Source organism: Simochromis diagramma, unplaced genomic scaffold (genome assembly GCF_900408965.1).
Source record: "Simochromis diagramma unplaced genomic scaffold, fSimDia1.1 OVJJ01000516.1, whole genome shotgun sequence".
NCBI classification, from domain to species: Eukaryota; Metazoa; Chordata; class Actinopteri; order Cichliformes; family Cichlidae; genus Simochromis; species Simochromis diagramma.
Genome location: NW_024386938.1, coordinates 431,845 through 446,094, shown reverse-complemented (window position 1 = coordinate 446,094; position 14,250 = coordinate 431,845). Strand labels below are relative to the sequence as shown.

Here is a 14,250-nt window from a genome sequence, read left to right as displayed (position 1 = left end):
CGCTGCATATCAAGGGCGCTTTGACGAGCGCCCCAGAAGAAGAAAAACACCGTTTGTTGGTTGAACTTTAATGAGTCAGCTGGTGAAAATGTTAAAATACGCCTGGCTGTATATGGGCACACACATAGTAAAACTATCATTGATGAATTTTTTAAAAATATATATTTTTACTCCTCCACATTTGGGGGGGCGGAGCCCGAGCGCCCCCTATGGGCCAGCCGCCACTGGTGCAGGACCTTGAAATGACCGTGTAGAACGAAAGACCATCGTACGTATCATAAGTTTACCAGTCTCACAAATCGTCGTCATAAATACACATTTGTTAACCGTTTATTAATAGGTCCTTTGAGCTCAACGGTAATTAATTAGTAGTGGAAATAATTTCTGGTTCATTACAGAAATGTAGCAGTGACAATAATATTGTATGCTGTAATCGTACTGGGCAATTAGTGATACAAAACAACTGTTTTATCCTGTGAATAAAAGTATATGTTTTTGTCAATGTACCATAATAACAGAAGCGAAGCGCAATATTGTGTCAGGACAATTCACTATTTATGCACAATAAACAAAGGAGCATAGCGCGACAATTTCTGTTCAGCGCCAGACTTGCTTGTAACCTATATCACCAATTATGTTAAGAAAAATGACGTATTAACTACTACAAAACTCTGACCTTTGTGGGAATGCTTGGAGCAGACTAACCTGTGAGCTGGAGTGTTCTGGGACGTTATATTTGGTATATTCAGACCATCCGTCGGCTCTTACTTCGGAAACATGGCTTAAAAAAATTTCTCTTCAACGACGTAATCCGATAAAAATAAAACGATCTCTTTACCCGTCGGCTTCCCGTGGCTGTCATGCGACCAGCTATTGCAGTTAATAATACAACAGCTTCTTGCCATTTTTTGGGTTTCTTCTTATCGCTGGGTAACTGAGTTCAATTGAAAGCCTGCGTGCGCTAGTACCTCTTGCCACAAATTCCCAGAATCCTTTGCGGTTTTACCCCTGAATGACGTCACATTTTCAATCTTTATCCTGGTGGGCCGGTCTCTAGTCAAAATGCCCGGGCCGATTTTTTGTCCCAGTCCAGCCTTGCTGTACCCTGGGCCTGTGTAGGTTTTCTCATGATTTTTTTGGCTCCTTCCCACAGCCCAAAAAAATGCTTATTAGATTACCAGGTGGTTCTTAAGTGAACATGCATGCGAGGTAAAGTGTTTAAACTATAGAGTCTAAAGCACTGTATGAATGTGTGAAACACTTTTTAGAAAACATAAATCTGGATACCCCAAACCATTTGCCTTACCTAATCTACTTGCTTTGCAAAGTTTAGTCTTTTTGTAAACTCTAAATTTGAGTTAATTATGTGTCTTCTCATAAAAGAACGGATTTCATTTCCAGCTTTAGGGCTGCATGCAGAAAAAAGAAAGAGCTACAAGGTTGGTGTGACATCACAGATGAGTTGGGGATTTCTTACACTGATGCCACTATGGAAGCTTATTTCCACCACAAAACAAAAAACAAACAAAAAATGATCATCTATGAGTAAGAATGATGGTCTTAAAGTCAAATTGGTCATCTTAAAATTTTGTGTTATTATCTCAAAATTTCAAGTTAGGCATTTTCATCGTATTAACTTCTGAGAAAAAGTCACAATTCTGAGATAACTCAAAATTGTATCATTTTTGCCAGTCAGTTGCCAAAAAGTATCAATTCATTAATACTTTTTTCAGTGGTGGAAACAAGCTTTCACGTCTAACTGATGGTAAAGCATAGTAGATGTTGCCTGGTCTAATCAAGATGGCTGCTGAAAGTGTAAAGTTCATACTTCAAGGGGGATTCTGATGTATTTAACTTTCAAATCCCTAAATGTCATTAAATGCAACGATTGTGATCCTACAGCTGAAGCTAGCTTGATCCTTCTCTTTGTGAAACAAGGACAGAAAAAAATTACATTGATAAATTTGGAAAAATGATTATGGACAAGACACATGTTTTTTTTTTATATCATTATTATTTTACAGCAGCCATCTTGGTGTTAATCTTGCTAATCTAATATATTAATCTCAGTTTGCCAAGATTGATTTTATGGCATGGACTACATAAAATATTGCATACTATTATTCAAATAACTTGGTACCTTTGTAGCAAATAGATTGGTATACATAATCAGCAAAATCAGAAACAGCTTTCTAAAAAGGCCTGCCCACACCAGGGCCCGTAACCCTAAAGAATTTTTGTGCAAAAAGTGGCTCCTAGCGGCCAAATTCTAAGAAAATTCTCAGAGTCATGACGTTTTCTTAGAATTTCCCCTAAAAGTGACACGACAATCCCAGTTAATATAAAAGCTATTCCTCAAGATTCCTAGCGCTTAAAAGGGCTCCTAAGGCGAGATCTGCTAAGAGCAGGGAAGAGGACTTTTAGTGGCTTAGGAGTTCCCCTAAGCAGCTGCACAAAATGGCCAACAGAAGAGGCAGGAGAGATGTCCTGCAAACACTGGATGACAGGGAATTATTGAGACGCTACAGACTGGATCGTGCAGGAATCATGTTTGTGGTGGATCTCCTTAGAGATGCAATTACTTCACCAACTCGACGCCACAACACTATTACACCGGAGACGAAAGTAATCACAACCCTGAGGTATTTGGCAACCGGGAAAATGCAACAATGCAGCAGTGATGACTCGGGTCTGCAATCACAGACATTGCTAAAAGCTGAGCCGTGTTACCCTCATTAAGACCACACTGGACTTGTAACGTTGTGATTTCTACTTCATTAAGGACAGCCCCTTGAGATAGGCCATCTTGTTTTCAACGGGGTCCATGTGGGAGTGAAAGTACAAAATATGCCAGCTAGGATATTAATATGAGCAAATAAGACACGAATCATTATTTGAACAGGGTGTAATGAGTTTAAGTTTTCACATATTTTAGATTCTAATGTTAGGCTATAACCCCTACAGCTTACTATTCATTTTCCAGATATTTTTTTGAATGTGAAATATTATTTACAATTACAGTCAGCATAAGATTAGAGTGTATAATTATGTTTACTGATTTGAGGGTACATCCTTTGCTCATTATCACCAAAAGCTCATTTCCATCAAACTTGTAGGATCAACCAATCACGGCTTTTGAAATGATGACTCATACCTAGCAACGGGGTCAACCACACCTCCTCACTAAGATAGGATTTTCCATCCATTCCTTGCTCAGAGTTCACTGAAAATGTTCTGGAATCACTTCTAAGCTAAAACTCCTGGCAAGGAATTTTTAGGTTAAGTTAGGAGCTCTCTGAGAGGATTCTCAGAATCTTTAGGGATACGGGCCCTGGTCTTAAAAACATAAACATGTCATGTGATTTTAGTTCAATCTCAGTGATCATAAAGGATATTTAGCAGTAGTGTCATTTAAAAAAACTAGCATCAGTTTCCATGCTATTTTCCTCATTTTGCTGCTTGACAGTTAGCTTGACACCTATATCAAATTAGTAGATATTCCCATAGGCATTTGTAGTGTTTCTTATGTAGCACCTTCTACTCTTCTAGAGCACTCAAAGTTCTTTATAAAACATGCCTAATCTGCCCATTCACACAAGAACGCTATGCTTTAACGTTCACACTCCGAGAGAGTTGGAGAGCACCTTGGGGTCAGTCTTTTGCCCAAGGATATTTGGCATGCAAACAGGAACAGCCATGGATCAACCCACCAACCTTCCAATTAGCAGATGACCTTCTGTACCTCCATAGCCAAAGGCATTCCATTGTCATCAAATATTTCATAACAAACATGATTTTCATTGAAATGCTTTCTGATTGTGAAACCTGATTGTGAAACCTGTGTTCTGCACTATCTGCACACTGTACCAGTAAGGGTATATAGTTAAGACATAGTTCCATCTGCAATACCTAAGAAAATCAGAGTAACTTAAGCCTGTTTCATATACAGCTTAGTGTAGCTATTATTGTTTAGATGATTGTATAGGTATCAATATTCTGCTTCACATTATTGAGGTCTTTTTGTTGTAGGTGGTCTTAAGTGTGTCTAAAGGCATCCTCACAACTGAAATACAACATCAATACGTGACAGTTAAAGGTGAGAATTGACTGTCAGAACTAAAGTTTATTTATAAACTGGTGAAAAAATCAAATAGTTTAAATTCTAAGGTGTATGGGGCATTTGATGATGTGTTCTTTTTAGCCCAACTCTCCTGTTTCATGGAAGAGTCAGTAAAAATGTTTCCTTTTCCTAGTGGTCGTCAAGCAAATATGGGTAAAGCTGATCTGGCTAAGCAAACTTTCACACTGCTTTAGAAACGTAAAAATTGAGCATCATGTATGATAGTCATACTGTGTTATACGATCATTACAACACAAAACGAAGTTGCTACATTGGCTCTTACACATTAACATATTAACCAAGTTATTGTAAGACTGTTGTGAAATTCTTGTTTTTTTTATTAATTCACAGGTTCTGGTGAGAACAAACTGATAATTGAATCCAGTAACCTGGTAATCCTCAACAGCCTGCTGGCCAAAGTGTCGTATACCAGCACTATCTACCATATAAACACTGGAGACCTTGGTATATGTCTAAGAAATGATAAATGACCTACAATTTCAAATTTTGATATCTGTATGTTCTTTTGTTTATGAGCTTTCTCTTTGCTCTGAATGTAAACTTCTAACATCTTTAACATTAAATGCAAGCGGATTCAGGTAACAGTGAAAAGTGTTTTCTTAATTTACTTTTGTTTTCTCCACTTTTTCTATAGCCACATTCCAGTTTGAAAACCATGAAGTGGTGTTCCCCATTGCCATCAAACAGCCTCATATACCAGTCCTGTACGACATGGGGACAGGTAGGAGTGCGCTTTTTACCAAGATTCAGTCATGAAATGCTTATTATTTGTAAGTACCAGATACAGCCTGCTCTAGGTGTGTGGGCAGGTAAAACTTATGACTGAAATCTTACAGAGAGAAGAGGAAAGATCAGTGTGTATCCTTTTCTTCTGACCTTTTTCTGTTCTGCTGTTTAATTTTTCTATTGACTGAAGAAAAGTGAAAATAATTTGCTTTCTTTTGCCTTTTAGACATTAGTTCTCAAGTCACCATCACCACAAAGACTTTCCTGCGCTACAGAGAACTGAAGGTGTTGTTGGACAGCATCCGAAAATTCTACAACAACATAAAAGTGATTATTGCAGATGACAGCTTGGAACCAGAGCCAATTCATAGAGAAAACATCTTACATTACATCATGCCTCCAGCACAGGTATGTGTGGTAGATCCAAGAATTGGAACCACAGTTGTGTTTACTAAATATGCAATGTTGGTACAAACTGTCAGTTTGAATTTTCTACAAAACCAGATAAATCTCAGATATAATTCAGATTCTTGTATGTATGAATTTAAAATAAGTCTGACCTATGGTGGAACGGTTCACAGCCGAGTGTGAAGCGGTGGGAATGAGCACCTCCAAATCTGGGACCATGATCCTCAGCAGGAAAAGGGTGGAGTGCCACTCCGCTGACGCTGTACTGGTCTGTTGTGGTGAAGGGTGAGCTGAGTGTAGAAGCGAAGCTTTCAATTTACCAGTCGATCTACATCCCTACCCTCACCTATGGTCGCGAGCAGTGGGTAGTGAGTAAAAGAATGAGAAATAGGCTTCCTCTGAAGGGTGGCTAGCCTCTCACTGAGATAGGTAGGGTAAGGAGTTCAGCCACCCGGGAGGGGCTCAGAGTAGAGTAGGGCTCCTTCACATGGAGGAGGTGGCTCGGGAGAGGGAGGCTTGGGCTGCTTCTTTCGTGACACAGCCCCGGATAAGCAGAAGAAGGTGGATGGATGGATGAAATTTGTTTTTTGCTAATAAAACAAAAAACAAGTGTTGCTTTACAATGACTTTTATTGTATTGATCACTTGAGAGCACCATTACACCAGTGTAAAAGATTAAAATGTTAAGATTAAGATGTGAAAGATGTTTCCTTCCTCAGGGCTGGTTTGCAGGCAGAAATCTGGCTGTTTCCCAGGTAACCACCAAGTACTTCCTGTGGGTGGATGATGATTTTGTGTTTACAGAGAAGACAAAGATAGAGAAGCTTGTGGAGGTGATGGAGGCGAACCCTGAACTGGATGTGGTGAGAATGAAATAGCTCACATAAAGCTTTTGCAGTTTATTTAAAATAATTTGAATAGAACATTAAAAGGTAAATATAATACACCCATAAAATACACATGTTAGACTGATGTAATCCTTTTTTCCTTTATTACATCTGATCTAGTTAGGCCTTTTGGACCATGTAGCATGCCAACGTTTGGGGTCTTAACTTCACAATAACTTGCATGGAGCAGATCCTTTATAATCAATGAAGACAAAGCTTATTCTAGATTTTTGGGTTTACTGTAACATCTATTATTAACAAAGATCAGATGAGCAGTTATGACCAGGCACAATAAAGTAAAGTTGGTGGAACCAGCTTCTGGACAGATGCATAGGTCACCTGAAAGACTAGTCTCATTTCTAGATTTGCTTTTCAAAAACAAGCATGACAAGTAGTGTCTACCTGAACATCGACTGAACAATATTGGAGCTTGCAGTGAAACACTAGCCATTTTGTAACAAGATGTTGTGTTTCTTTATTCGTATTAGGTTGGTGGGGCTGTAGAAGAGAACCAGTTTTATTTTACTCTTATATATGAGGAAGGAAAGGAAAATGAAGGTGGTTGCCTATACAGAAAGTCTCAGGGGAAATTCCACTCACTTCCTGGCTACCCACAATGCTTTTTGGCTAATGGAGTGGTCAACTTCTTCCTGGCTCGTACAGATGCTGTACAGAAAGTTGGTTTTGACCCTAAGCTACAGCGAGTAGCACATTCAGGTAGGTCCAGATCTCAAAGAAGTTTATATTACAAATGACAGCAAGAGCATTTTGTGTTAAATATTAAATTCCAATTTCTAACTCTAGAGTTTTTTATGGATGGTCTGGGCTCTTTGCTGGTTGCATCATGTAGTCACGTATCCATTGGTCATCAACCCAAAACAGCCGACAGCCAAAGTTCTATATACGACAAATATAGAAACCCGGGAGAAAATGATGAAGAATTCAAACTGCAGCTTCACTTTTACAAAAACAACCTTAAGTGCATTACATATGGATAGAAGATTCATTCAAAGAACATCAGCGTCACTTGTAGTGTCATATTGTTTTGTCATGGTCCCAGGGTTATCTGAGTTTAGGATTCTCAGTGAATATAGCCGAGTTTGGCTCTCTGTTTGGATTTTATTCATCAAGATTTTTTTTTCTTTATTATTCTTATAGAGTTTAATATCTTGTGATGTTGGTGACACTGAATTCTGTTTTTACTTATTTTCTTTTGCTGTTTTGTCATCCTGTGTTTTCACTCATGTTTTCATTGTAAATCTAATACACTGAACTTTAAAACTTTATATATCTTCACAGAAGTACAAAACACGCTAAAATCAACATGACTAATAGATGTTGTGATTCATTTATCTATGTCACCTATGTTTATATTTAATAAAACCAAAGAAATAAATATACATACTGCACAAGAATGAACAGTGTCGTAACAGTAATAGTTAAATTTGCCAAGCCAGATTCCACCTTTATTCTACTAATTTGTAATATCTCGTGGTTGTTGGTTGTTTTCATTCGCATTATTTATTATTTTTTTAATCTATTCTCGTGTTTTTTTTCTGTTATGTTCAGTGATCACTTCTTGTCATTTATCACCAGTTTATTTGTTCCTCCTTCCTTTCCTTCCCACTTTCGCCAAAGTGCTTGCTCACTGGGGTCATATCATTGTTGGGTTTTTCTCTGTATGTATTATTGTAGGCTCTACCTTACAATATAAAGTTTCTTGAGGTGACTGTTATAGTAATTTGGTGCTGTATAAATAAAATTGAATTGAATTGAATTAAAAAGCAAAAAACCCAATTCATATAGCCATAACACACTGAAGAATATCATATTATACAAAAACAAACAAATGCACTACTCCATCCCACAGGTGTTGAAATCCTGCTTGGGAGCTGGTCAGCTGTTCCTTAAAATTTATACTTATGATAGTTTACACAGATGTGATCAGATGCCATAATTTCCCTTCTAACCACATGTTTGAATCCTGGTGTAAATGGGCTAAAGAGTTCACTTTTATAGAAGCAATGTTTACTGAGAGGGGGTGGTTGTCAGTGAGCTTTAGATGCTGGTTTGTTGAATGAGTTCAATTGGTTTTTTGTTCAGTCTTTTACAGACAACCCACTAGTCTGAGATGCATAGGTCAAAGATTTATCCAAACAGGTGTGTATCTTGACCTCACACAGACACCTGAGTGCCCTATAAAAAGCTTTTGGACCCATCTATTATTTGTTAAGCAGAAAGAAAAACCCTAACTCACATGTCATGTATTGTTATAAGTTATGTAATATGTTTTTTTTAAAATAACAATTTAAAGATATGTGGTACAAAAGGCTCAAACAGCTTAAGTTCATTTCAGTGCACGTTTCAGAAACATATTGGAACTGCTTCCCTCTGTTGGCTCTTGTGCTTTGTGTTTATTTTTACTTCATTTAGCTTGTTTCCATTGATTTGTTGCACCTGTTTGGTTTTTTTTACGCATGTGTTCCCCACTACCCAAATAAACGTGTGTGTATTTACTGCCTCAGTTTTCTCTTTGCCTTTCTGTCTCAGCACCTGTTATTCTTACTCAACACCTGTTTCTATTCATGGACTTTGTCTTCTGCAGCCTTTGTGGACATCCTCAAAGCCAAAGTACAGGTTTTTCTTTGGGTCCACATTATTCCCACCCCGTGACAGTTATCACTTAACTCTGCAGCTTTGCTCAGATTACCAGAGTTTCATATTGTGATTGTTACCTGTTCCCAACTGTGGTTGACTCACCATGTTGATGATTTTGGCTACAACAGGAAGCTGCTTCCAGTTCTAAAGCATGGCCTGCTCACCAAACACGATGACATGTATAGATCCAGATACTCCCCTTAAGAGTTGGGAGAGAACAAAATCACAGCTAAAAGAGAGCCAATACATTCAGATGGCCAGAAAAACAGCTCTGTTTAAAGATATGGTGATTTAAGTCCACTTTGCACTGGTTTCATAAAATGAAGTTGTAGTGCTCATTCTGAAGAAGGTAATAAGAAAACCATTATTTGAGCTCAAAATATTACCTCTTTCAATTATGAATCATGATTAGCTGACATTTATAAAAACGATATATAAGTAACTGCATTGGGGGGGAAACTGTGACATTACGGTGATACTGAATGGAGTTATCATTTAAATCTGTAATTCTGCTCAGTTTAACAGTCACATATCGAGTTTCAGTTCATTCGCTATTCTGTCCCCAACTGTGGTTCACCCGTCATGTTCACAACAGGATTTTGGCTACAGCACGAAGCTGTTTTGTGTTCTAAAACATGGCCTGTTCAGCACCAAACACACTAAATCTAGTAAGAGGTAAAGAACATAACTTCTTTCTGTATGGTTAAATATTTGCTTGTTGTAAATAGGGACAAATGTGTAACTACATGCAGTACTGTATGAATAAAGAACTAACTTTAAATGAGGAACTCTTAAGTTTAATCAGATTATTCCTCTTTTTCTGTGTTAACCCCACACAGATTCAAGACCTGAACCAAGAGGAGCTGCAGTATGGAAAGGAAAGGTACAGTCTATGATTGTATATGACCTAAATTTGTACAAATACCTGTTATACGCTAAGTTAAAAGCAAAGATGCACTCTGGGTAGTGACGTCATACAGTTGCATCGTTGCAAATAGTCAACCAGCACTTAGTTTAGTTGAAGATGAAAACAATCCGTGACACGAGGACGAGAGAGTGACGGAAAACTACTGGTGTCTATGCGGCTAATGCTTGACAATGGCAACAGCGACTGAGAGCGTTTGTTGTAAAGCACTAAAACTTTGAAGCCGTATGGCTTAATCCAGATGTTCTTTGGGCAGCAGTTGTTAGCCTCCATGACCGGTGTCTGGTCTTTAAGTGATAACATTATGAATCCTGCTTCCGGGCCCAGTCTGCATTTAATAAGACTGTTGTGTTTTTAACATGTTTTAATGCTTTGTATCTTGTTCAATTTAATCTCAACAAGCCCCTAAAAACAGTCAGTGATCACTGTCAGCTTCTCTCGGCTTTTATTACTGCTAATCACTTTAAAGCTCAGTTTTTAAACCCTTACGATGTACCTACAGCCCAGCCCATGCCGCAGTGTGACTAACCTTGTATCGTGGATGGATTATCTCGGTGGTTCTCCTGACTGATGTTTGGTCTGTTTACAGGATCCTGCCACGCGATTACATTTGCCCCTAACCATTGGGAACCCTCATATTAACTTTTATAGAATTGAAAAAAGTCCTCCGTTCATTAGCGTTCGTCCTCCAGCTTTACTGTTTATGTTATGCTAACATGGCTTTGTCGTGCTAGCGATCACGTAGCACATCATTATATACCAGCTAGTCCAACTTCAGTAACCCTACAAACATCACTGCTGTTTACTTTCCTGTCTTCATTTATGTTCGAAGTGATAGCAGAGCTGTACGTTTGAATTTGTTTCATAAATCCCTTTAGCTGGAAGCTAGCGAGCTAACTCCCTGCTAACTTCTAACTCAGTTAACCCTGTCATGCATGAATTATGACAACCTTAATTTTCTTCTTAAGCATTTTTAGTCATCTTTAGGCATTTAAAGATGAATAAAAATACTTAATAGACGTTGTCATGGGACATAGCGAAGGATACTGTATTCAGTCTCCCAACCACTTATGCAAGTTCACTGGCTTGACAGAAATGGTCAGGCCTTGTGTTTAAAAAAAATATCACAACATAAAAATTAAAACGTTCTTCATTTAAAACAGTACTGAAGTTAACATGTGTAATCAGCATAAGGTAACAAAATAAAAAAATAAAAAACAATAACAAAAAAGTTGCTTTAAGTATGTTAAATATTTTGGGGGATTCATAGCACATCAGGGTCAAGAATTCACAATATTAAATAATATGAATAAATACAGTAGTTCTTTTTCTTTTCTCTCCCTGTGAAATACAGAAGTTCCAAAAGTTGATTCTGTTCATCTGGACGTAGCGTTTTGTGGGAGAAACGTTTCGTCACTCATCCAAGTGACTTCTTCAGTCTCAGCTGACCCAGGGGAGTCTACACCAAGCCTGTATGGTTTACCAAAAATACATAAACAGGGTGCACCTTTAAGACCGATTGTCTGCATGATCAACTCGGTCACCTATAACATCTCCAAGTTTCTGGCTTCGATCCTCAACCCGCTGGTGGGCAGCTCTGAACACCACATCCAGAACACCCTGGATTTTGTTGTAATGTCCTGATGACACCTATTTTGTGATCCAGTGGATTATGGCTATGTTCACACTGCAGGCGAAAGCGCATCAAATCTGACTTTTTTGACCCTATGCGATCCATATCCGATCATGCTATGACAGTTTGAACAGCACAAATCCGATATTTTCAAATCCGATCTGGGTCACTTTCGTATGTGGTACTGAATCCGATACATATCTGATATTTCAGAAAGTGACTGCTGTTTGAATGGTCATGTCGCATTAAATCCATCTTTTACGTCACTGACACAGGACAGACGCCAATTATCAGCGCCGGAGAAGACAAGCGAGAAAGCATCCATATATGCCCTTTGCACGGAGGCAGCAGCCACTGCTCCAAACAAGGCCATTGTTAAATTGTTAAATGACGGGTTCTCTTTTTTTTTCTCAGTGTCCTTCTTTCTCTAATAAATTCTGTCGGTTACGACTGTGCAGAAATTGATAGACTGCTGCAACAACTCCTACTAGCTCTGTAGCTGCCATTTTTACGTCCGTAAACAGAGCGCGTTGTGTGTGACTTCTGCTTTTGCGCATGTGGGCCACTTTAAGGGCCATGAACCGTTCACACTAGAGCGCGTTTGCTGTCACATTTTATTTGTAGTGTGAACAACCATACAAAAAAAAAAAAAATCGGAATTGAGCATTAAGACCTGCAGTGTGAACGTAGCCTATGAGAGACAAACCTTAAATACTGCTCAATGAGAATTGGTTTCAGCTTTTAAATGTCACCTATTAGTGATGAAAATCTCACAGTCTAAGAATGCTAGCCTTTCGTTTTTTATATTCTCCCTGGTGAACTTGACGTCTTGGTCTACCAAGTTAATGTGATCAGTGAATTGTGGTGCCCAAAAGAATGCTGCTGCATATTGCATATTTAAATGGTGGTAGAAGGCAGGTGCACAGAACTGAGTTTGGCGCTGAGCAGGTAAGTGGAGCTACAAGGTACACAGTAGCTTTTGCTGTTGAAGGTGCAATTTTGCATCTGCACAGAAGGACATTGAATTGAATGTAGAAGTGTGAGGTTAAGAAGCTTCAAAGGTTACTGGTGAATAGAAGCAGTAGAAGCACTGTTGCTACGTATATGCAGTGGTTTCCATGACAGAATCATTTCTGCATTTAACGCAATGCCACCTGAAGACCCAAAGAACATTGCTATCAAATACTGATTTCTCCTGATTTTTAGAATCTTTGGATGATATTATGCACTGTTGATGATAAATTTGGAGTTGCAGTTTTTTGCAGATTTGTAAAACTCTGTTCATCTTTGTGAAATTCTGCCTCTCTAAGATACCCAGTCACGTTGCTGACTCGTGTTTTTTGGAATTAGGTTTATTTTTCTAACACTTAAAGCTCAAGAGGTCCAAAAAAGCCTTCTCTGAAATCCATCCAAATGCGCTTTACTCTACTATTCTTCTTATTCTTGCAGAACCAAAGCCACAGTGACTGTGTTAGGGAGTTTAACGGTAAATGGAGAACCAATAACTGTGATGACAGACTGTATTTCACATGTTATTTTGACCTTTTGGTTCTGGTGAAGGAGAATAAAACATGGGAAGAGGCATTAGACCACTGCAGGTCTCTGGATGCAGCGGAGACAGACGATCCAGCCTCTTCATACTGGAACCACCGCTACAACCTGGTCACCCTGATCAGTCCAGATGACCACACCTTCGCACAAGAGAGAGCACAAGAGAGAGCACAAGAGGCTAACACTGATGAGGTTGGGTAGTTTTCTGTACCCTGTTCATATTTTTGAGAACTCATACTAGTTTATAAGTTTTTATATGTATCTGTCTGATAGGTGTGGACAGGCCTACATTACCTCGCAGGTGAGTGGCTGTGGGTGGGTGGAGAAGAGATGCAATATGTGGATATCCCACGCTGCCCAATTGAAAGCTTCTGTGGTGTCCTTGAGAAGAACGGTGCTGCATCCTTTGGTATAAGAAATTGCCAGCTCAAAAGGAAGTTCTTATGTTACAAGAAGCCTTAAACACATTACATTCAATGAAGTACTGTAGTGTAACAAATACATGTACTTGATACTTTGTCCACTTTCATACACTGTGCTCAAAACATGAATTACAGTCATGATATTTTAATTATCAAGTCATGATATTTACTCGAAGTAATCATTTTATCATCTTTTAGAATTCACATTCAGTAAATTCTGTGTACATAACAATTCTACCAGTCTCCTTAACGTATGGTCAGCCAGCTTTTTAATAAAAAGCAAAGATGAAATCCTGAGGCCACCCAAGTGGAAGCCCCACACCATCTAGCTACACCTTAAAAAAACAACAACAACAAAAAAAAAACTATGACTATGCCCAAACAACAAACAAAGGCAGCTCTGAACGTGGACATCCAACAGAAACAAGTCCGAATACTGCTGGCAATACAGACCAAGCTCTTGCTACAGTTGTACAAGGACTGAATGGACAAACAACAATGAAAATAATAATAATGACAATGTGCAGTAAAAAACACACACTCATTCTTTTTCTTTATTAAGCAAAGTTACAGTGCTGTGTTATGTTGTGTTGTGTGTAGTGCCGACATGGGTCAGTTTCCATATTCGTTGTGCTATTGTACTAGTTATGACTGTGCAATGACAATAGAGTTATCTCTATCTCTCTACTACGGTGTATGAATAATAAACAAGAAAGAAGATGCTGAGCATGTGGTCCATTATCGAACTGTAAAGAAACATCCACCAAACGTCTTTGTTGAAAGGTAATACCTAAAATATGACTGATTCAAACAGCCTTCATAAATGAATCAGGGATCTGTAGAGTGTGTTAAGTTGTAGTATAACAGCAGTCATTGAAATCTACCACATAAAAGCAAGG

The 14,250-nt window shown here is 38.5% G+C and overlaps 1 protein-coding gene across 7 annotated transcripts in view; it reads left to right on the top strand.

Moving 5' to 3' along the window:
* Positions 1-11,515, top strand: part of LOC120736906 (beta-1,4 N-acetylgalactosaminyltransferase 2-like) — a 29,481-nt gene extending 17,966 nt beyond the window's left edge. For 4 of the 7 annotated variants that reach the window (XM_040037282.1, XM_040037279.1, XM_040037281.1 and 1 more), the window contains exons 5-12: positions 1,384-1,439; positions 4,030-4,096; positions 4,472-4,585; positions 4,776-4,862; positions 5,094-5,275; positions 5,995-6,138; positions 6,651-6,879; positions 6,967-7,879. In XM_040037282.1, coding sequence (XP_039893216.1) covers positions 1,384-1,439; positions 4,030-4,096; positions 4,472-4,585; positions 4,776-4,862; positions 5,094-5,275; positions 5,995-6,138; positions 6,651-6,879; positions 6,967-7,160 — 1,073 coding nt within the window. In that variant the 3' untranslated portion in view covers positions 7,161-7,879. Of the gene's footprint in view, positions 1-1,383; positions 1,440-4,029; positions 4,097-4,471; positions 4,586-4,775; positions 4,863-5,093; positions 5,276-5,994; positions 6,139-6,650; positions 6,880-6,966; positions 7,880-9,659; positions 10,018-11,099 lie in introns of those variants that run through there. The other 3 variants (XM_040037285.1, XM_040037284.1, XM_040037283.1) reach the window with 3 other exon arrangements.
* The last annotated feature ends 2,735 nt before the right edge of the window (positions 11,516-14,250 follow it).